At 36.6% G+C, this 24,455-nt stretch overlaps 1 protein-coding gene across 2 annotated transcripts in view; it reads left to right on the top strand.

Moving 5' to 3' along the window:
* Egf (epidermal growth factor) overlaps positions 1-24,455 on the top strand; it is an 84,512-nt gene that overhangs the window by 49,226 nt on the left and 10,831 nt on the right. For both annotated transcript variants that reach the window (XM_047567300.1, XM_047567299.1), the window contains exons 12-20: positions 2,109-2,213; positions 3,402-3,625; positions 7,194-7,361; positions 8,086-8,235; positions 12,084-12,203; positions 15,803-15,919; positions 16,596-16,721; positions 20,090-20,212; positions 22,097-22,241. In XM_047567300.1, coding sequence (XP_047423256.1) covers positions 2,109-2,213; positions 3,402-3,625; positions 7,194-7,361; positions 8,086-8,235; positions 12,084-12,203; positions 15,803-15,919; positions 16,596-16,721; positions 20,090-20,212; positions 22,097-22,241 — 1,278 coding nt within the window. The remainder of the gene's footprint in view (positions 1-2,108; positions 2,214-3,401; positions 3,626-7,193; positions 7,362-8,085; positions 8,236-12,083; positions 12,204-15,802; positions 15,920-16,595; positions 16,722-20,089; positions 20,213-22,096; positions 22,242-24,455) is intronic.

The following is a 24,455-nucleotide window of genomic DNA, read 5'->3' as shown; positions in this document are numbered from 1 at the left end:
GGAGTTTTGAGGAATGTTCAGTGGATCAGAGGGATGGTCTGCTTTCCTTTCGGTAGGTAACCACAGAACCAGAGTGAAGTTGGGGTATTTCTGTTCTCTCGGTACCCAACTCTTGGTGCTCCTCTGTGTGAGCCTGGGAACAGAACAGGGTGGGGTAGGAGATGAGTCAATAAGAAGGGTTGCATCCCTTATGGTGGCAGATAAACCTTAAACCAGAGTCCCTCATGGGATAATATGAGGGATGCTGTGTGTTCTAGGATATTTTGTCAAAATAACTGAATGCAATGAAGTGAAATGGTAGCCTTTCTGGACATCTGGCACCTCTGTAGCTATGTTTCACCTCTGTGAAGACAGCAGTTCCAAGCTGGGAAAGTTCCAGGGAATGGGTTTATATGCTTGAGTGTAGGTTTCCTATGTCCTAGAAAATCTCATTTGGTCTGTATAACTGATGGGAAACCAGTTCTAAAAAACAACCGCATGTATGGTGTGGTTGAAATCATGGATAAAATGGCCCTTCTGTTTTCAGGGTGAGTTTATTTTTACTCATTCATTTTTCATTTGTTAACTTAACCACACCTTTATTACTTTATTATTTGTGTGTTTATTTATTGAATAACTGCAGGGTACTAGATACTGGACTAAAAGCCTTATATCTATGATACTATTAAATCCCAAAGAGGTAAGTTTTCTTACCTCCAGTTTAAAGGTTAATGAAATCAATAGTCAAAGAGGTAAAATAACTTTCCAAAGGTCAAGCAGCACATAAGTAGTATGTATGAAATTGGGATTCAAGGATGACCATCTCCAAAGCTTATCCTCTTACTAATCAAAGAGATGGGCTCGGAGTATAGTTCAGTGGTAGAGTTTGTGTTTAACATGTGCTCAGCCCATGGTTTAATTCCCAGCATCACAAAATACTCAGAGATGTACTGCCTCCTCCAATCAGAATTGATTTAAAATGTGCTTCACCCAGAGTTATGTAACAAATTGATGTCAGTTATAAAAATTATAAATCATAATAACAGCATCCTCCTTGTTTAACTCCTTAATAGATATTTTAAATATCAGCTATGCATAATAATAGAGCTCATACATAGTTGTTCTTCTAAGAGTAAACGTTGATCAGGATAACAGATGTCAACCACTCTTAGGTCTTCTAAGGATGCAAGGTCTTCTGATCTTTCCCCATATTTACAAGGTACCTCTAATTTTAACAGTGTTTGATTAATAGCACCATTGTTCCTATTGCAGAGTTAATGCCTTCAGGAGATAGAAACCTCCATATCCTGGAGAATCAGACCTCAAAGTCCCTACTTTGTTGACTTCAGTAATAACTAGTCCTTCTTAAGCCCTCACCCCTCTAAAGGCAGCTGCTAAAAGACAACCTTTAATTTGTCTGCAAATGAGAGGTTTATAGTTTGAAAACCTTGACATTAGTTAGAAATTGTATTTAAATAACTGAGATTCTAATCCTGTGATATTAGATTACATAGTAATTCTTTGCCAAATGGGAACCAAAGAGGGATGGTTATAGTCTTTACTAGCCTAGGAAAAGGCACATTCAAATTAACATCTTACACCTAGGAAGGGAACTAATTGGTAATTTCACTGGCAATGCTATTATTTAGTATTAAGGAATTCTGATCCCTAAAGTCATTTGTCTTGTAAAAAAGAGCCAAGAAGGTAAATGTGTTTACTCATTTTCTGGGGACAACAGAAACTACCATAAAATGAAATTTAATCTTGGGATTCTTGATGAACAACTCATACCCTGGAAACTGGGGGTGCTCTTGTCTTAGAAAATGCCCTTATACTTATCCTGTCACTGTGTATTTTAATTCCCTTGTATAAATATTGGGATATTAATTAAGAATATGTTTTAAAACAATAGAATTTGTGGGTTCTTGGTGCTAAGTTTGTGTGTGTGTGTGTGTGTGTGTGTGTGTGTGTGTGTGTTAGAGAAAGAGAGAGAGAGAGAGAGAGAGAGAGAGAGAGAGAGAGAGGAAGAAATGTAGTTTAGAACACCTATCTTTGCACATCAGGAGCAGGGAACTTTTGTTTGAAAAGTCAAGTTGAAAACAAACCCTTTTATATTATGTATATTTTAGGAAATCTTTCATTGAAGGGAGTGATTTAAATGGAAAACATCGTCAAATAATCCTTAAGGAGAACATATCTCAGCCCCGAGGAATTGCTGTTCATCCAGTGGCCAAGTAGGTATTTGAGAAAATAATGCACCTTTCTGCACAGGTCACATGACATTTCATGTTTGTTATGCCAGGGTCCAGAATCTGTCTTAAGACTTCAGGTGGTCAGTGGAATTAGAAGCCAAGAAAATCCATGAGATTTGTAAATCTTCAGAAATGATGTGGCTAGCAGGTAGTCCTCATTTTTTTTTGATCTTCTGTCTTTTGATCTTCTGTTCTAATATAGTGATTTTGTTGACATGCCCTTTTATTTTAAGCAAATTCAATATCTTCTTGAAAAGTGGGCTGTACTTTGTTAACCAATTAGACTTCAGTTCATTAGTTTACTTTCTTTAAAAATCTACATGGTTATTTGTTGAGCAGAAAAGAATTTGGATTATGTGACTTATGAATTCTATTTAGAATAGCCATAAGATGATTTCACATGATAGGCCATTCCTAGATTTAGAGGAGAGTAAATATAAATTATGAAAGTTTAAAAGATTTTATGCTTTTTTATGAATTAGTATTACATTTTGGCTTGGGTATTAGAGAATTAAGGAGAGTAAAGAATTCCTTCCTAGTTATTAAAAAGCAAAGACAAAAACCAACCTAGTTTTATTTATGATGGAAATTTCACAGTGATCCATGGGAGATAATATATTGGTAGGAATTGATACTTGATTTGGAGTCAGCCAAATTAAAGCAGTGAGAATGTAATGAACTCTAAACAGTCCAATAAATAGATATTGAACCATATTGACTTAAAAAAAAGTAGCGTCCAGCACCTGGTTATGGAACTTAAAATTAGCTGAGTAAACAGTGCGTTGTAAAACTAGAAAGCAGATAAATATGCTCTTCCCTTTATGTTATAGTTTTATAATTGCATAACAGAAAACAGGCTAGCAAGAGTCATTGTATTTACAGTAATTTCAGAGTATTTACTCAAGCACACTTTGAGTTAGTGATAATTTTTAAACTAATTCCTTTTTTTAATCTAATGATCTGATCAATTCAGTATTTCTTGTCCAAGATGCTTTACATAGACCAGATAATTGTTTTGCTTCTGAAAATTATTTGTTCAACATGCCATGTTATATTCTCTGCGTTCCTCAGTATACCACTCTAGTATATCCTAAAGTCATTTTTATTGATAAGAAAGTAGAAGAATCTTTTCAAGCAGATTTTATTTATTATATGCTTTCTTGATTAAAGGAGATTGTTCTGGACTGATATGGGTATTAATCCACGAATTGAAAGTTCTTCCCTTCAAGGCTCTGGTCGGCTGGTGATAGTCAGCTCTGATCTGGTAGAGCCCAGTGGAATCACCATTGACTACTTAATGGACACATTGTACTGGTGCGATGCCAAGCAGTCTGTGATTGAAATGTCCAGTCTGGATGGTTCCAAACGCCAAAGACTTGCCCAGAATGATGTAGGTGAGGCTTTGAATGGGTGATTTCTTCATCTTGATTGAATGTTCAGTAGAAAGCATGTTTACACACACACACACACACACACACACACACATACACACACACTTAACCATCACACACACACACATACACACACACTTAACCACATAGTGAGAAAGGAATAGAGAGACTTCTCTAGGTAATTATGAGCTACGACGATCACTTTAACCTTGGAATGTTGGGTAAAAAGTAGTGTTGTATGGTCATTTCTCTTTTTCAAGATTTCTCAAAATCAGTATGATAATATTCCATTTCTCTGAACTTGCTTGGGAATAAAAACTTCATTCATCTATTATCCTTTCTTGTGTTTTAGAAAATTTCATTTCACAGCAGTGATAATATCATTTTCAGGCATTGATGAATATAAATTGATAACGTGCAAATATTAATGAATATAGTTTTGTCCACTGTTGTATTTTCACATTTTGTATGGGGTATCATGTATTATCATAAATATCTTTAAAACACTGTAGCCTTTAAAACAGAAGTATAAATGTCTACGAAACTACATAAGAGATTCATTTTGATTCAGGGAATTTTCAAAGACAGTTTTTAAACTGGGTCATGTAGTAAATAGATGGTGACAAAAGGCAAAAAATTGGGCTTTGTATGTTATAAATGCCGGGATATGGCAACTAAACTTAATTCTGAACTTACTAGGGAATCTTTGAATGTTCTTGAGCAGGAGACGTAGACAAGATTGGCATCTCAAGGATGACCACTTAGATAAGCGTAAGGGGTTGGACTGGAATTTAGAGGAAAAAAAATCAGGAGGCTATAACAGTTGTCCAGGCAACAGTTAATGAAGGCCTGAGCTAGAACATTGTCATTTAAAATTGGAAAGGAGGATTAGCGTATTAAAATCATTGTGGATAAAAAACTGAGAGGATCTGATAATAGGTAGGATATAGAAGATGAGAGACAGGAAAGTATTAAAGATGTTTTGGAGATTTAGAAACTGGAAAGATGAAAAACATGGTCTCTCTCACTTAGGAAACAAACTAAAAATCTGTGTAAAAATTTATTTTGCTCATTTTCTTTAGTTTTAGAGGCAATCAAGTTTTAGATCTGTTATACATGACATAGGGTAAGATAAGTATGATTTAAATTTCCTACAATATGTACAATGAGAAAAATGAGAAATTATAACTCTATGTATGATTTATCAAAATGCATAAATGCATTCTACTATCATGTGTAACTAATTAGAACAAATTAAAATGTTTTTTTAATTTTATATATTTCTAAGATTTAAAGGAAAATAAATACATGCCTCATAGTAAATGATAAACTTGTTTCCAATTTTAAGTTTTACCCACCCATGTACTTAACAGATATCTATTGAATTGTCATAGAAGGTGGAGATTCAGGGGTGAGTAAAACAAATAGGATTTCTGTGAAGTCATGGAATCTGGTTGGGGAGATAAACATATTTTAAAAATATTCCCCAAGTAAATATAAAACCATAGCTTTGACATAGAGGGTAGAAAGGGACTTGAAATTTCCTGATTAGAATGTAAAACATCATATTCTAGATCAAAAGCATAGCAGATATTTTGTGAGTAATTTGAATTACTATTGTGATCTATGACTAATACAATTTTCTATTGAAGGCAATTATCAAATAATTTTATATTAGATTATCTAAATAACTGTTTCCATTATTACAATGCCATCTACTGGTATTTATGTAGTGGCTTCTCAACAGTCAGTTCAGAATTTTTAACATAAAGATTGAATGAATTCATTCTAAATTTTAAAAATCAATTAATTATGGGTCTTTGATAAAAAGATAAGGGGAATTTTCTCTGCTATGGGGTATTTGTTGAAACACTAATATGTGTGTCAACATGGACGGACATGCCTTAAGGACATCATGCTAAGTGAAATGGGCCAGTCCCCCAAAGAGAAATACTGTATACAGTTCCACTTATTTGAGGTATTTAGGGTAGTTGAATTCATACAAACAAAAAGTGGAAAAGTATTTGCCAGGGGTTAGTAAGGAGAAGGAAATGAAGAGTTGTTTAATCAGTGTAAAGTTCCACCTTTACAAGATGAAAAAGTTGTGAAGATTGTTTCCACAACAATATGTTGATGTACTTAACACAGCTGAACTGTACACTTAGAAATGGTTAAGATGGTAAATTTTGTGTAAGTCATTTTTGCCACAATAAAAAGAACTATAGCACCTGGCATGGTGGCACACACCTGTAATCCCAGCAGCTTGAGAGACTGAGGCAGGAAGATCACAAGTTCAAAGTCAGCTTCAGCATTTTAGCAGGATCCTAAGTGCTCTGGGTTCAATCCCTGGTATAAATAACAAAAACAAACAAAAACAAAATCTATAGCTATGAAACAAAATTTCTATGCTGTATTTATGGTAATTTGGGACAAAGGGCTAGAAACTGAAGTGAATCTTAAACATCTTGGCCAACAATGATGATTGGACTCACTGTTGCCAGACAAATCATTTGAGTGTGCTACTAATAGAGGGAGACAATTATTCTCATCCAGCGAATCCATTGCTCATTCACAAAAAGATTGGCCCAGGAGAATAGGCATGAATAGACATGATTAAAGCTTCCAAACTTGGGTCTCTTTAACTTCAGTGTTTAATTGCTTAAGATTGTTTGCGAAAACATTCCAGCACTTTTCTTGTATTTGGATCCCTTGTGAAAGCAGTTTCAATGGTATGGGGAGGGGGTTTGCTTGAGGAGGGCTCGAGGTAGTCCACAAGAGTCAATAGGAGCCATGAAAATGGAGGCAGCAGAAAATACATGACTTTTTCAAAAAACTTCCTTTAGGGAAGGAAGGAAAGAGGGAAAAAAAAAAAAAAAAAAACCCAAACAAACCAGAGGGGTCAGGTAAGTGAAGAAATTAAGTCAGAGAGAATATGGGTAGACTGAAGGAAAGAAGCTAGTGGGGTAAAGAGTGACTTTGTAGGAGGTAGGGATGGAACAAGGCCCTAGAGAAGGCAGGAAGGATGAGAATCAGTAGCACAGCCACTGACTAATATTAGGTAAGAAGAGAAAGAGGAAAGAAGGTAGTGGGACCAACTCAGGGAGATATGTTGGTGGAAACGGGAATTTGAAGAAACACTCAGTTACCTCAAAATTTTAAAAATTCTTACAACAACCTGTGAGTTTGCACTACTGCGTATTAAAGGCATTCAAAAGACTCAGAATCTAAGGCAAAGAGCAGCAAAATAACTTTAGTTTGTAAATAGTGTCAGCTGTGCTCAGCACCAAACATTCCTGCCTTGGCCTCTTTTCTTCTAGGTTCCGTTAAGACAATCAGTCCCCTTTCTCATACTCTCCTAATCTGGGTGATAATGGCTCTTTTTAGAACCTCATATCACCAGGCGCGCATTCTAAGATGAGGTTCCCTTACCATGGGGGTTCTCCTTGCTGAGCAACTATAGTAAAGAACTGATTTAATGTAAGAATCAGGTAGATTTCAAGATTTGTCCTCTTGTAAATATTCATTGAAAAGATCATGAAGGTGTATTTAATGGATTTTGATTTGCTTCCAGGTCACCCATTTGCTATAGCTGTGTTTGAGGATCATGTGTGGTTCTCGGATTGGGCTATGCCATCGATAATAAGGGTGAACAAGAGGACTGGCAAAAATAGGGTATGTCTCCGAGGCAGCATGCTGAAGCCCTCCTCACTGGTTGTGGTTCATCCATTGGCAAAACCAGGTACACTAGAGATGTTATGCAGTCTTTCCTTGGCTGCAATCTGTAACTATTCTAATTGATAGCCAATTGTGGGGATTGAGGGGACTTTGCATTTTTCACTAATCTGCATAAATAATAAGATTTTCTAAGATTTGGACTTCATTTTAATTAAGACAGTTTGGAGTTTGGTAATTTAAACTTTATCCCTAATTTGGTATTGTTGGTAATTTGGGCTTTATCTCACCAACCACATCTTTTCCCAAAGAGTTTTTACTTGCTAATTTCAAAGACCCTCTGGTGAAAAGCACCAAGGACAGGCATTTTTAGATGCTTGCAGTGGAAGCTTCCGTTTACACTTGGACTTTTCCCCACCCCTGACTTGCCAGTGAGTGAGTGTTGGCCAGGAGTAAGCAAATGGAAGAGGCATCTAGCTTCCTACTGTAGTTCTTCTTTCTGAATTGTCTTTTGTCAGTGTGACTAGATTATGAGTCAGGAAATAAGAATCACATCTGACTAAAAAGCTTTTTGAACAAAAGTACTAGCTGTACTCAATAAATACTCACAAGGTCATAGCATTCTGAGCTTACCTTAGAAGCAGTGGTTCCTTTTGGGAACTTCTGAAACAGCTCTTGACATTCCCTCTCCATTGATACATTGAGGTGCTATCCCTAAAAGAGGTGGACTGTGATTTGCATCAGTAACATCCTTTACAAACTCATCTGTGAATTCACCCCTTCTCCACTAGGTGCAGATCCCTGCTTACATCGGAATGGGGGCTGTGAACATATTTGCCAAGAGAGGTTTGGAACTGCTCAGTGCTCTTGTCGTGAAGGTTACAAGAAATCCCCAGATGGGAAAAGATGTCTGGCTCTGCAGGGTCATCAGATATTGGCAGGTAATATAGCAGATTATGTACTTAAATTTTGTTACCTGGGCTCAGGAATATAGCTGTACATCCATCTGTCTGCTGCTTTTGCTGATTTTTAATAGTTTGTATTACTAAAACTCCCATTTTTAGGAATGCTAAGAGTGTGTTTGGGTCCCACCACCACTGGTGAGTTTTGGGTTCCTTATTACAACTAAATTCAATTTAAAAATCTTTTCACTGTGAAAATCTTAAGCTCCGACTGCCCTCCCCTCCCCACCCCACAACTTCCCTATTTATAGTGGAGTGGGCACAGATTGGGAAATAAAAGCCAGCATTTGTTGGGCAGAGGCTCAGATTCAGAATCTGGGAAACAAATTCAGGATTTAGCAGGTGGAAGAAGATACAAGGCCCAGTTGGGCTAGTAGACATGCTTTATTCAGAAGTGGCAGTATCCTCCAGTCAGCCCCCACCTCCAGCTTCAGCCCCCAGTCAGTTCCATTTGACTCCCAAACCATTTTCACAGGCCTTTTTTTAATATGCAGGTCAGACAAAGAAGGCATACTGCCAACAGTTTATATCAGTAGGCGCATGCTCACAAATATTTATGACCTTGAGTCCCTACGTGTTTATGACGTTGACAATACACTGAAAACAGCCTGCCAGAAGCCTCAATGAGGGAGCTGAACTACAGTCATTTTGGGCCTGGTCTACAGCATTTTTATCATCTCACAAAAATGTTTAGAGACGTTGTGTTTAGAAGTTTTATGTTCTCAATTTTAGAGGTAGTAATATACAATCTCCTTATCACATGACAGATCTTCATTTGGAAAAGCAAAGTCCTTTATAAAAAGTAACTTCAAGATATTAAAAAAGTGTGGGAAGTCTGCCCTGAGAAGGCTTAATGCCTACTGTTTTTTTTTTTTTTTTTTTTTTTTTTTGGTGGGCTGGGAATTGAACCTCTGAGCTATATCCCCAGATCTTTTCATTTTTAAAAAAAATTTGAGACAGGGTCTCACTAAGTTGCCAAGGCTGGCCTCAAACTTGAGATCTTCCTGTCTCAGCCTCCTGAGTTGCTGAGGTTATCGGTGTGTGCTGCCATGCCCCAGTGACCCACTGTTTTACAAACTAAATGTGATTTTGAGAAAGAAGAAGGAAGAGTAAACCTATTATGGTATGTAACTTACCTGACTCCCTTCAGTGATGCCCAATCTAGGCATATTGGAGTAATCTCTTTATATCTTTCTACCAAAAATATACCAAAGATAATTTAAATTGTATTAATTATATTAATTTTTAGAGAATTCATATGTATCTGGTAGGCACAGTATAAGTATAACTTAGTGGCAGATTGACAATAAATGAATAAATTCATCTGTCCATGGACCAGAGCTAACTATTTTGGATTTTCAGAATTTTCTCTTATTTTGTTGCCTTAAGACAACAGTTTCATACCTCTTAGTCTCAGAATCCCTTTACACACTTAAAAATATTGAGAATCCCAAATAGTTTTTTTGTTTATATGAATTATATCTTTTGATATTTGTGATATTAAAAATGAAAACAAAATTTTTACATCTTTATTAAAATTATAGCAATAAATCTCTCATATAGTGCTTTTTTATAACAACAATTAAATAAACATACTTTCCAGAGCAAAATTTTATAGTGAAAAGAGTGGCATCATTTTACATTTATATCTTTGAAGTCTGACTTGATAGAAGACAGGTGGATTCTCATAGCTAAGTTAAATCTACTGTGTTGTTTTGGTTGAAGACTGTGAAGAACAGCCGACCTCACAGAGGCATGTAGTGGAGAAAAGTAGTGTTTTTCAATAGCCTTTGGAAATGCCTTTTTGGATATTGTATATATAAAGAACTCAAAAAACTTAACACCAAATAAACAAATAACCCAATCAATAAATGGGCTAAGGAACTGAACAGGCACTTCACAGAAGAAGATATACAACTGATCAACAAATATATGTAAAAATGTTCAATATCTCTAGCAATTAGAGAAATGCAAATCAAAACTACTCTAAGTGACAATTATCAAGAATACAAGCAACAATAAATGTTGTCATACATTGCTGGTGGGACTGCAAAATGGGGCAACCATTATGGAAAGCAGTGTGGAGATTCCTCAGAAAACTTGGAATGGAACCACCATTTGACCTAGTTATCCCACTCCTGGGTTTATACCCAAGGGACTCAAAATCAGCATACTACAGTGACACAGCCATATCAATAGATATTGTTCTTTTAATACTGTACCAGAACTAAACAAGGCAGTAGTCTCTTGAAGCTTAGCTGGAATGTGCAATCTGACATTGGCAACAAGTACTGCCAGTTGTTTTCTTTGAAGTGACAGGTTCACTTCATTCATTTTTGAGAAAATGCTTGCCAGATACCCAGATCTTAATAGCACAGTTTGCTTGTTAGTCATCTTCAATAAAAATGCCATGTTCAGGGCTGGGGTTGTAGCTTAGTGGTAGAGTGCTTACTAGCATGTGTGAGGCACTGGGTTTGATTCTCAGTACCACATATAAATAAATAAAATAAAGGCCCATCAACAACTGAAATAGTAAAAAAAGATATATCATGTTCAATGAAGAAAAGAGACCAATTTAAGATCACAACTAAAAAGCTGTTTATGAGCTTTGCCTCTAGGTAATAGCAGTAACTTCGTTAGGCGCTGGAAGCATTTTATGTGTATTTCCCATTTTATTACACAGAATATTAAAAGGTTATGTAGTCAATGGTCAAGAGTTTTAAAAATTAACAATTCTTATTGCTTCATCCTGAGCTTCTTGTGAAGCTTTTTTGTGTGTGTCTGTGATGCCAGTGTTGAACTCAGGTGTGCTTTGCCACTGAGTTACATCTCCAACCCTTTTTATTTTTTGAGATAGAATCTTAGTAAATTTCTGAGGTTGGTCTCGAACTTGCAATCCTTCTGCATCAGCCCTCTGACTAGCAGGGATTTTTAAAGGGCATGTTAGTGAAGAACACAACTTCTGATGGAGTTTGATGTCATTGCCTTAATTTAGGTTTTTGCCATATCAGCACCAGAGTGAACACAGTGAAAAGAGGCAAACGACATCCTAAAATTATTATAAAAACAGTTTTGACTTTATGGATTCCAAACAGTGGGACCCCAGTGGCCTGTGGAGAACTGCTATCTTAGAGAATCCATTTCTGCCACTTTGGGTAGGGGGTGGATATGTGGATCCCATGACCATATTCAATTTTGACTTTTTTATGCCCTTTCACATTTTAAAATCAGATTAATATAAACATGAAAGCAGGCTAAAGGAGAAAGGAGTGACTATGGAAGTCGAGTCAGGGAGATCATCTCTCTAATTTGCCCTTAGTTATGGTGGTCTTTAGTTGTACACTGATTATATTTATAAGAATTTTGGTGTTTTATTCTTGTTTTTAGCCAGTACCTAAAAGAGTCCTGTCTGTCTTCTCCACTGGCTCCCTGCCCACACTAAACCACCAAAGGCACTGAAGGAAACTGGGAGGGTGGGATAGTGGGTGAAGTTTTCTAAGCCACCAAACCTGAACATTTCCTACTGAATGCTCTTACTTTAATAATGAGTCTGGCAGGAGGATTGTGAGTTCAAAGTCAACCTCAGCAACTTAGCAAGGCCCTAAGCAACTCAGTGAGACCCTGTCTCTAAATAGAGTACAAAAAAGGGCTAGGGCTGGGGCTCAGTGGTTGAGTGCCCCTGAGTTTAATCCCCAGTACAAAAAAAATAAATAAATAATAAGAATGAATCTGAACTTGTAACCAAGGAACAGCCATGATAGTAACTTAAAGAAAACATTCCCTCAAAGAGAAAAACTAAATAAATTGCATCTGTTGGCCTTCAACAGGTGGCGAAGCTGATCTGAGTAATCAGGTAACACCACTGGATGCCTTCTCTAGGACTAGAGCTTCGGAAGATAACATCACAGAATCTCAGCATGCCCTAGTGGTTGAAATCATGGTGTCAGGTATGAATAATGGGTTCTATTATAATGACATTTCCATTCTATCAATGAGAAACTCTGACTTATCTCTTAACATTGGCTAAATCTACACAAGACTAATGAAGTCAAACTTTGGACTCAAGTCCTCCTCTAAATGACCTATCCAGCTCTACATTAGACTGGACATGAACTGAACATTTTGAGAGTTTTTGCACTGAATGTTTTTTGGGGAAATATAACTTGGAAACCAAGGTGAAAATTGGAACAGAATAGATTTAATTGTGTCCTTATCCATACTTAGTATTGTTGGTATTTGGTCTATCTAGCTGTTCTTCCACTAGCATGAAGTTATAGCAATTGATGAGCAATCATAAGTTGGTTGCTTCAATTGCTAAGGAAAGTACATAAACAGAAAATGTTAGAATTATTTCTATTTTACATATTTATCATCAAAATGCCAAATAATTTGTGCCTTAAATATCTATGCCTTAAAATAAAAGTTTGAAAACTCCACATTAGGACATTTAAGGAAGGACTTCCCTGACTTCTTTGGTCTGGAAACTACTTCGTAGATATAAAGGGGTCCAAGGACCTCATGCCCCATACCTTATTGGTGTGGTTTTTGATAAAATATAAAGAGATACATGCTTTTAGTAATAATAATAACTAAAATTTGTATGGAGCTTTGGCATTTGCCATATACTTTAAATATATTCTCTACTTTGATTCTTATTACAATTCATCTTTTTAAAGATGCAAAACTGAGATCAAGTTATATTGATTAGTGACTTGACCAAATTATTAATTCATGCTAAAATAAGAATTACTATAAAACTTTGTCACATTAGGAATATTATTTATTTAACAATTTATTGTGCATACACTATAACAAATATAAATAAAGTTCCTAGTTTGCAGGGTCACAGTCTGACATAGAGATAAGCAATATAATAGAATAAAACCATATCAATTAATATTAGCAGGACAGATAACCTTTTCAAAGTCACTAGGGATCTCTAGAAGTTCATAGAACATAATTTGAAAGACTTATGTTTGAGGGACTCAAAGAAGATAAATGATAGTAGATTAGGCATATGGTGGGAATGGGGGAGTGACTAAGAGACAAAAGATCTGTGCACACATATATAATCTGTATTTGGTTCCATACCTGGAGACTATACTCTACCTAGTGTAGAACAAACAAATTGATTGTCTTGGTAAAAAGACCTAATCTTTCCATACCTGGATTGTGTTCTGTTTTGTCCTAGTCTGTGAAGTTTTAGTTTCATCTAGGTTAAGCTAAAGGTCTTATTTATGTTTTACAGTGACATTTCATGTCAACAAAGTATCTATTTATAACTGAAAAAAATTTTTTTTGAAAACTCCAGGTGTAGGGCCTTGTATTCAAGCCCAAGAATCCAGGAACAAAATCTAAAATTCTTATTGTGGCCCATCAAGCCCTGTTCAGCTGCCCTCAGTCACCAGCCCTTTGTTCTTGGCTTTCTAGGGCCTCTTCAGTTACACTGGCCTTGTTTTCTGGGCCCAGAGTGCTGTTTTTAACTCCTCCAAGTCCTACCTACATTGTCTTGTTATTAATATTCTCTTGCTCAGAAAGCCTTCCTGGTCCTTGAACAGGTGTGGGTTGCCTGTTATAGCTCTTAGAGCATAGTATAGTTCTTGATCATATTTATACTTCAATAATTATGCAAGAGAGCACAGTCCTTGTTTGTATTTCTTTTTTTTTTTTTAAACAATGGTATGGGGGATTGAATCCCAGGACACTACCACTGAGCTACATCCCCAGCCCTTCCTATTTATTTTGAGATAAGGTCTCACTAAGTTGCTGAGGCTGTCCTCAAACTTGTAATGCTCCTGCCATACTTAGCCTGTCTAAATTTTTTTATCACTATATTTTTGACATTCATTAATATCTGGGGCATAGTAGGTATTGTTGAATGAATTTTATTTTTACTAACAGGCCCCAGATTCTCTTCTACTGTAATGAAGATAGACATTTTTTTTTTTTTTTTTTGGTGGTGCTATGACTCAAATCCAAGACCTTGCACATACTAGACACATGCTCTACCACTGAGCTACACCCTAAGCCCTCATAAAGCTAATTCTTTGTCAGGTTGTTATGATAACCTTCATGTTTGCCATCTTTGTTTAAATATGTATAATATTTTTAAATTCTCAGAGGATTTTGGTTTTAAAAATCACTTTTTATTCTGGTCCTTACACAAAAAAGACCTAGCAGAAACTACCACCTGTATTTTAGAGCAGAAGGTTCTGTCCGGAACTAGTTTTCAACAGAAAGAATTTTGACCCTAGTTTCTCTCTTCTACTACTGCATATCCATTTCTTTTCATTATGCAAAACTGACTTGAGGTTTGCAAGTTACCAAATAAACCCTGAGTCATATTCTAATTTAGGATAATTCTGCAAGAGATTTTAAATGTCTTAGATAATTGAATACTGTACACTCTGTGCTCTGAGCAGCCTTATGATTTGGGAACTAGTCTTCCACATATCTGCTGAATCAAATGGTTAATTCATTTAACCTGAACTTACCCATCCTAAGAGTCATGAGTGACCAGAGACGACTAAGCAAGCATGAAAGCCTGTGTTCCCATAAGAGAAATCTTTCAGCTCAAGTACCTAAGAAAATCAAATGGAATTACCCAGTGCTTGCAATCACATAGTACCTAAATCCTGCACAGATCATTTAACTTTGAATTAGGGACAGGAGGAGCTTCTTTTATCTCTTCTGTACTCAGATGAGCAAACTTACCAGGGAATAAGCAGATGATAGTTTATATCCTACTGTGGCATGTCAGATCCTCCAGCTCCAAACAAGGGGATGGTGGGTGGCATTTGGAGAATGATTATATATATAAGCAGGTAAAGCAAAAAAACAAAGAAAAACTTACTTGTGTTTATGGCTCAGTATGTAACTGTCCCCTGGGGGCATTTACACGTCAATGGAATATGAAATGAAATACTCCATTTACAGCATTTAACTTGTATGGCTCATAACTTCGTAAAAGTGCCTGGAGGTTTGCAAGTCACTGCATAAATCTTGATAATAAACACAACCTGTGACATACATATTTTATTATATGCAAGACATGATATTAGTAAATTGACAATAAATCTTTCTATGATTTAATCTCTTTACTGTGTTGATGAACAGATCTACTCAGTACCTATTAGTCTGTGTATCTTTAAGGGAGATGATAGATTGAATACCTTTATATGTCACAGTGGTTGAGAATTTTTAAATAATAAACCTTTTGAAATTTGAGTCTTTTTTTTTCTAGCAATTTTATAGTTTGAACTCGCAAATTCTTTTAAAAAATATAAACAAGTTCCCACAAGACTCTGAACACCAAATAATTCTTTTAGACTAAATTTTGTTGAGAGTATATTAACAGAAACATGGCTTATGGATACTGTACTGTAGATATAGATTATAGGTCAATAGAATGTTTCTATTTGGAGGTTAGCCTGTTCCAGAACTTAGGGAAGAAAGTGTTGGAATGTTTTGTAGAATCCAGAACATTAAAGTTCATTTTTTCCTCTAAGGTCTGGAAATAATTGCCTGGGTTTCTTGCTGTTTGCAGATCAAGATGACTGTTCCCCCATGGGATGTGGCAGGCATGCCCAGTGTGTTTCAGAGGGAGAGAATGCCACCTGTCAGTGTTTGGAAGGGTTTGCCTGGGATGGAAAACTATGTTCTGGTAAGAGCAAAGGCTAAATACACATACTTAAAATTTGTAAACTAGAAACATTCTTTTTGCTCTTAATGACTCAAAATCTTCAGAAGGAGTTGTGTAATCACAGGTTTAAATATAATTCAATGTTAATCTAAAAATATGAATGACATACATAGAAAATATGGAACATATAAATATACTTACATATAATTGCTAACATAATGAGTTTATGTTAAAATTGTATAGTAAATGCAGTTGACATTGAGAGGAAGAATTTATAATTAGCTTCAGAAGCATGGATCTAATTCAAGTCAAATTTACAAATTCACCAGTTCCAATGAAAACAGAACTTTTTTCTCCTCACAGAAGTTTAGCCGAAGTTTTAATCAGATAGATTGTCACAGATAGGTTAATATTTTATATCAATAGCATCAAAATTATGTTGGTGGTTACTGAAAAAATATCAGTCCTTATGTTCTGAAACTGTGGCATGAAGTGGTTACTTATACATACTTAGCTATTTGGACAGGTGGGAACTCTGGAGAAATTAATTCACAAGTTCAGGCTTTGCATTATATTTGCAAATGGTCTATCTGTTAACAGCTGAATGATAAAATGTGAGTATGTTTATTCTCTCCTACTCTTGCCATTTATACCAGGATTGCCTAAATATTTAACTAGTGCACAATTTTGCCCACAGATGTAGATGAATGTGAGATGGGTATCACAGTTTGTCCTCCTACCTCCTCCAAGTGCATCAATACAGAAGGCAGCTATGTCTGTGGGTGCTCCCAAGGTTACCAAGGAAATGGAATTCACTGTCTTGGTAAGAGAGCAGTTGGTGCAGGAGGGTGGAGGCAAGCCTTGAAGAATCACAAGACTTTATGGGTGTGGTGGGCTAAGAAGAGATAGGATGTAATTGGGGTGACACACATCAAGACTAGAAGAGGAGTCATATGACCTGTTCTGACATATTTCAGTCCTTGATAAATAGTCACTTTAGTACCCTTGTGCTATAGCTGCACTAGTCAGCATCAAGCTTCTGACACTGGGAGGCTACTTACCTCTCTGCTTTTCAGTTCTTTCTCTGGGATTTGAGTGACATCAGTGTCTCATCAGCACTCCATGCCTTGAGCCATCATGGGGGAGTTGGACATTTCTTTGTCAGTGAATTTGGCATCTGGAATGTGGTGAACTGCAGATCTGATGTGGAACTGTTGGAAATTACTGCAAAGAAAAGGAGGTGTGGTTCCCTGAAAGGGCTCTTTGGGTGTTTCTTGTTTGATAGACAGGGGACTCAAGCCACTGACATTTAGATAGACATAAGAATGATTGAAACCTCTTTTATAATCTCCATCCTCTGCCAAGGTCTGGGTGAGGCCTGTCAGGTTGGGAGTTCACTTAGTGGATGTCTTCCACCTTTCCAGGTGTCGGTGGCATAGCATCTTGAACAAGTGGAGACCTGTCTGAAGGGACCTGTGCCTGCTGCAGTGGTTATCTGAGGTTTCATAGGGTTTTAAAATTTTTCTTCCAGTGTTTTCTTTCTCTTCTTCTAAAACCGTAAAAAATATTTTCATGCCAGATTCCCTGATAAGAAATTCAAATGATCATGCTTTCGTCTACATGTTGTTAAAAAAGAAATATCAATCATAACAATCCATTTTCTGGATCTGAATGTTTTAAACCAAACCTTTATCAGATTAGTTCTGTGGAGTTCACAGACATTTGAAAATGCTCTTTTAAGCACATATTTGGCTGTCAGTCAGGAAAATGTCACCATTCTAATTAAGCAGGCTCATAGATAATTTAGACAAACAGACCTCATATTTAATTTCCTTTGAAAAGAAGGTATCCTTACTCAAGTGTTTAAACTCATTTGACTCTTGATTCTCACTCTGTTATTAACCCACATCTAGAATGTGCTATGGGATGTCATGGCCTGACCTGCCTGGTTGGCATGGAGTCTTCAGGCCCCATGAAAGCTTGGGCTTGTTCATGTTCTCTCTCTGTCCTTGTCTTCTCTCTCTCTCTCTGCCTATATGTAGATATGTGCATATATTGCTTCCAGCCATGCTGGACACATAAGCTATATGAAAGTATTATTCTTAGCACTGGAAATAGTTGTGTTTCATGGCCAAGGGTACATCTTTGTTTTTGCTTTTTGGAAAAGCTCACTCTCATGCTGATAGTTCATTGACCTTTCAATAGGAAGCCAGTTAGAAAAAAAGAGTCAATTTGAACCATTCAGGACAGTGACATATGTAATAAATAATGTATTGGTTCTTATTAGGTACAAAGGCACAAAACTAGGAACTGTGAGGAATGCCAGGATGAGGAAGCCAGTCTTTTCTTGCAAGGAGAATATGATCTACAAGAAACATAACTGTGATAGGTGGTGAAGAGTGGTGCACATCATAAGAGATATAAAAACCACAGAAGTTTAGAACTGGGAGAAATATGTTGAGGTATTGGGAACTCTTTCATGGAGGAAGTATCATTTTAGAAGGACTTTGGGGAATGAGTAAATATCAGTTAGACAAAAATTTGAAGGGGTAGGGAATATTCAGGCACAAACAAATCATATGTCTTATTGGGGAGTAGATAATGGGTTTGTGGGTGGATGATGTGGTGTTGCCATAACAAAGTATCATAGACTGTGTAGCTTATACAACAGAATTTCTTTTTTGTGGGATGGGGGTTACCAAGGATTGAATTCGGGAGCACTTGACCACTGAGCTACTCCCCAGTCCTATTTTGTATTTTATTTAGTCAGGGTCTCACTGAGTTGCTTAGGCTTCACTTTTGCTAAGGCTGGCTTTGAACTCACGATCCTCCTACCTCAGCCTCCCCAGTCGCTGGGATTATAGGTGTGTGCCACTGTGCCCAGCTACAACAAAAATTTGTTTTCTCAGTTTCGAAGGCTGAAATTCCCAGATGAACAAGCTGGCTGGTTGGTTCTGGTGAAGGATCTTTCCTGCTTGCATGTGGCCACCTTCTTGCTGTGTTCTCACTCAGCTTTTCCTTTGTGGTGTGCAGAAAGAAAGACAGCTCTGATGCTTCTTTCCCTTCTTTTAAGGACACCAGTCCTTTTGGATTAGGGTCCCACCCTTCTGATGTCATTTAACCTTAATTCCCTCCTTCTTTATAGACCTTATCTCCACATACAGTACATTGGGAGTTAAAGCTTCAACATGTGAATTTATGGGGAGACACCATTCCGTCCCTAACGGATGGATTGGGCTACATTTGTGCAAGGTTAGAATCTAAGGACCAGTCACTGGCATTTTCTCTGGGCCAAATTTTATACTAACTTTTGTAGTAACCACATGAAAAAAATAAAGAGTTGGAATTCATTTTAACCATTTATTCTAATTCATTTAAAATATTAATGTCTTAATATGTGATCAACATAAAAATGATTGGATTTTTATGTTTTATTTTGGTACTGTGTCTTCTAAATCAGGAGACCTATGTGGACCAGGTGCATTTTAGGACCTCAATACTTCTGTGTGGCAATGGCTTTTATATTAACACAGTTGTAGGAACAGAGCGCCACTGGCAGCATTTCAGTGACGAGGCACAGTGATGGGTTTATCACTATTGTGGTCTAGGAAGGATAATCTGGCACTGCTGTTGAGAGTGGCCTATAAGAGACATGGGATGCAGAAATATAGTGAGGCTGTTGTAGCAATGTAAAACTAAGAGTAAAAAGAGACCTGGATGTTAGGGCGGTGGCAGTTGAGAAAGAAAAGTATGTGTTCGGGGGTGGGTAGTTGAGAGAAAAGGATGCTTTCATATTTATGTTAAAACAAACACGCTATATTTAGTATAACATTTATGTTAATGGATGGATGTCTGTTTACAAAAATCAAATATGAATTTTTGAATCTTAACTTCTAAATGTTTGCTTGGAGGTAGTTTATCAATCTCCATTTGGGAAAGTCTCCTTTCCTTCCAAGCAGGAGGAAAATCCTTCCAACCCTCTGTCAGGAGCCTAGAGAACCTGAATAGGTATGCAGCCAAGGATTCAGTTCATCTCTGTTCCCAACATTCATAATGGTACCCTTAAAAATGTATAGGGCTCCGAAAACATGCAGCATAATAGAAGTTGAATATACTCACCTTCTAAAATGTTGCATAACGCTCTTTCCTTCCTCTGTACTCTGCTCTTCCCCATTCCTACTTTTTTGACAGATATTGATGAATGCCACCTGGGGGTTCATAACTGTGGAGAGAATGCCAACTGTACAAATACAGAGGGAGGCTATACCTGCATGTGTGCTGGCCGCGTGTCTGAACCTGGACTTTCTTGCCCTGGTAGGTTGTTGGTGGGTGGTCTAGATGGAAGGGGAATGACTTGGTTCAGGGAAATTCTGTACCGCAGTATATTTGCATTAGAGATTCTAGAAATCATTCAGTTCGACCGGGCTGGAGAGCTGGCTTTACTGTTTATGTTGATACTGGGCTTGAGAATTTGATATAGTCCAGGCCTTCTTAATTTAATAGCATCTGGAATAAATCCTTTTTTATTACTCGAAGTTCAATATAGGTGAGTACACAGGTGGTTCTCTTTAACTATGTGACTAATCTCCTGATTTGTAATGTTGATTCCTGGGACTCCTGGAAAAACTTTGCAGGGAAAGGCAGGTTGTAAGTATGCCTGGATTTTTATATTTTATTTTTTCTAATATGTCCAAATAGTAACATTTTAATATGAAATCAGTATAAAAATGAGATATTTTACATTCTTTTCAATTTTAGTATGAAGTCTTCCAAATTTGGCATGTATTTTATACTTAGGGCACATTTTGGTGTAGGCCAGATGTATTGCAGGAGCTCAATAATCCTAATTTGCAATATCTGCCTTGTTGGACAGCACAGCTGTAGTGAGAGAGCCATTGGCAGCATTTCAGTGAAGTGGTGCAATGATGGGAGAATAGGGAAAATAATCACTTTGTAGGATTTTAAAGTGCTACTTTAAAAAGTCATCATTTCTTGATCTAGAATTAGCATTCCAACTCTCTTCACTTTCTTTTTAAACATTCATTAAAGTTGACTTTTGCTTCCTGAACCTTCTCCCCATAACAGTAGTATCTTGGGTCCTTCCTATCACTGCTAGCTGCTTGTCTCTTAGCTCTGCAAACAGAAAATAGCATCAGAAAAGAAATTTTTGGGGCTGGGGAGATAGCTCAGCTGGTAGAGTGCTTACCTTGCAAGCACGAGGTCCTGAGTTCGATCCCCCGTACTGCAAAAAAAAAAAAAAAAAAGAAAAGAAATTTTTGCACTTGCCTGGGCTCTGATTTTTAGTGTGTTATTTTTCTCAGATAATTTGCTCTTCTTAAAGGTATTGAAAACCTGCTCTTTATATAGTTAGCTACATATCCTGAGGTTTTTCTTTTAATCCATTTTGTCCCATCATCCCAGACGTGGAACACCTACAAAAACTTAAATATAGTATATACTATATAATTAATTATGTTAAAGTATTAAGAATATAATTATAATTTAATTAATATAATATATACAAGCTCTAGATTATAATTTCCAACCTATTTTAATGCATCTATGTCAACTTTATTGAAATATTTGCAGAATTGAAAACTGGGAATTTAATGGGTTAAGGAGTAGTGAACCATTCAATAAAAGAGACCTTAGCACTTTGGCATTCCTTTGCTATAGTAACATTTCCTTCCTGCCAAAGTTGCTACAGTCTTGTCTCTGAGGGTTCCCCTGAAAGTTTAATCACTTTTTTAGAAGAAAGCATTGTATGGGGAAAAATTTTGAGACTCCCAGCATTTGGAGGTAATGGACTATATATTGGTGGGGTAGTTTTAAAGCCATACAGAGACACCAGCTGTTCTTTGAGACCTTAAACCTAGCTATTATTTCACATGATCAGTTTGTTTCTGGTTAGTGTGTGTTTCTGAATGACAGACTTGCTCTTATATGAGATCAGTGACAATCCATTTGGGGATTTAGGATTGGTCATTCTCTTACCTGCCTCCAAGTAAGAAACAGGACTGGTTTCATAGTGAGTGGCATAAGGTCCACTTGGGAAAGAGAAACTCTTGTTGCTCCTGATAGTTCTACTGTCACTGAAAAGCACTGTATCACAAATTGTTCACAGAAACTAATTCCTGATGTTGATACTTGAAAAACCTTAATCACAGAAAATAAAAGTGATTTCTCTGATTCTTCCAGACTCTACCCCACCTCCCACCCTCGGGGAAGATGTCCACCATTTGGTCAAAAATAGTTACCCAGGTTGTCCTGAGTCACATGATGGGTATTGCCTCCATGGTGGAGTATGTATGTATGTCGAAGCAGTAGACAGCTATGCATGCAAGTAAGTCCAGCGCTTTCTAACAGCACCAAGGTGCAATCATAGTCCATAATGTTTAACTAATTTGTAGAATTTATATGAAGGAGTTTTTTCATAATTAGATTTTTCCTTGGGGAAATACGTGTACATAGATTGTGTGTGTGCATGTGCACACCTCAAGGCACCTTCCTTGCATTTATATCACCACCTCCCCCCAGTAACAATAGTAAATATAAAGGAAAGGAATTGGTAGTTTTCCTTTTACTTAAATAATTGCTGGTATAGTCTGGGAATTAAATTTCTCATTCTACTTGAAAAACATAGGTTTGTGAAGAATTTCTTAAAACTTTGATTAATTCTCAGTCAAATAAATGGAGAGCATCCACAATATGTTTTTAGATTTACAAAAATATTGTACACGTTCACATTGGACTTCTTACCTTTGCTTTTTAAAACTACAGTAAATTTTTCTTTACTTCCTAGTAGTCGATTTTTACATTTTTTATCATTTAGTTACAGTTGTTGAGGGCTGTAAGTGCTGTCCTCCCTTTTTGCCCATGAGTGTTTCACAGTGGGCAAAGTCTTGCCCTGAAAACAATCAGACCTAGAACAACAAAGCACTCCCACAGGGCTCCATCAGAACACCTTCTTGTGGAGCCTTTACTAAAACCCAAGCTCACAATAGGTAGTTCTATACCAAATCTTACTTATAGTTAATTTCATATTTTCCAGGCAATATGAGGGAACTTCTAGAGAAAAATAAATAGGTCTACTGTGTTTAGACTCCTGACTCATTGATAATTTTCTCTGAGCCTGAGAAAGGAGTGATAAAATATTCTGATCCTCATGAACAGATATTACAAGTATAAAAGACATTTTTGATTTTATCAATAGTAATGCACAGAAACATAGTCTAAATTATTCAAGGAGGAAGTTGTGTTCTGTGACTAAGTGTGTGACCTTACATTACAAATCATGTCAACGTGGCAAAAGTCGTGAAAAATGTTCGTGACTATTAATTAAAATGACTCAATTCTAATGAAATTCTGCTTTCATTTTTATATTTACTCCTGTAGTTTTAAACCTAAGATAGCTCAATAACTTACAGTAGTTATACTTGAAATTAATGTTCTTTAATATTAAGAAACAAACAATTTTTACCTGTTCTTGATTTCTTATCCCCTCAAATAATGAAATTACAGAAATAAATGTCCTAGTTCATTAGGTCTTATAAGTTTTCTTCCATGGTACTTAAGGTCATAAAAATAATTACAGTGATAAAAAAGTGTGCTGTATCGCATTTAGTGTAGTATTTTCATTTGGATCAGATACTGTCAATTCATTAAATGATTGATGAACCCTTCAGCACAATGCTTTTCTTCCTATCATTAAATTCTGATGAAAATATCATATTTCTCTAATAATGTTTTAAGCTACAGTTTGTACAAAATGACAAATTAGATAACACTCACATTTAAGGATCTTTAATCAAAAGCAATATTCAAAAATATCACCAATATACACAATAATCTGGACCATAAATTTGTTTTTGAACTGCACATTTAGTAAAAATGTGGTTTAATCAAATATTCAACCCTTCCCTCCTTTTGCCCTGCTGGCCTCACCTAATATTTTATTAATGCCATAACAAAACTCTAGGGAGTGCTTGCCAGTCTAGCTTGATTGGAAACACTGCATCTTTTGCCACAGAGCAGGTTTCTATTGTAGGGTTTCTAAGTGGCCAGATCTTCCTTCTTTTCATGGAAGCAGTGGAAGTTCCCCTCAGAGACCTGGAACCCTAGCTGTGCTGGGTGATGCAGAGAAGGTGAGCCCTGGAGGTGTCTGCACCCGTGCAAGCTCCTCAGAGCCTTCCTGGCTTCGAGAGTCTCAGGAGGCCCAAATCTCTTGAGCTCAGAGAAAGTTCTCCTTCATTCTGGTTTGGCTTTGACCAAACACCTGCTGCAGGTCTTCTTTAGATGAACATCCCCCACACCAGTATATGAAATGTTTCTTGAAAACAGGATTGTATGGCCAAATCTATTTGAGAAACATTTCAGATTCCAACCTTCAATTCTTGATATGTGGAACACCACAACACCTTAGCAGGTCTTGTTTACCTTTATTTAATCTAGAATGTCTTGAAATTATTTGACCATAGAAATTCAAACTTAATTGGCCAGAGAATCTTTTGTTGATTAGCACAAGAACCAATTAATAGATTAAAGGATTAGTGGTTTG

The sequence above is a fragment of the Sciurus carolinensis genome, chromosome 10 (assembly GCF_902686445.1).
Source record: "Sciurus carolinensis chromosome 10, mSciCar1.2, whole genome shotgun sequence".
Taxonomy (NCBI): Eukaryota; Metazoa; Chordata; class Mammalia; order Rodentia; family Sciuridae; genus Sciurus; species Sciurus carolinensis.
This window is presented reverse-complemented; position numbering and strand designations above follow the sequence as displayed.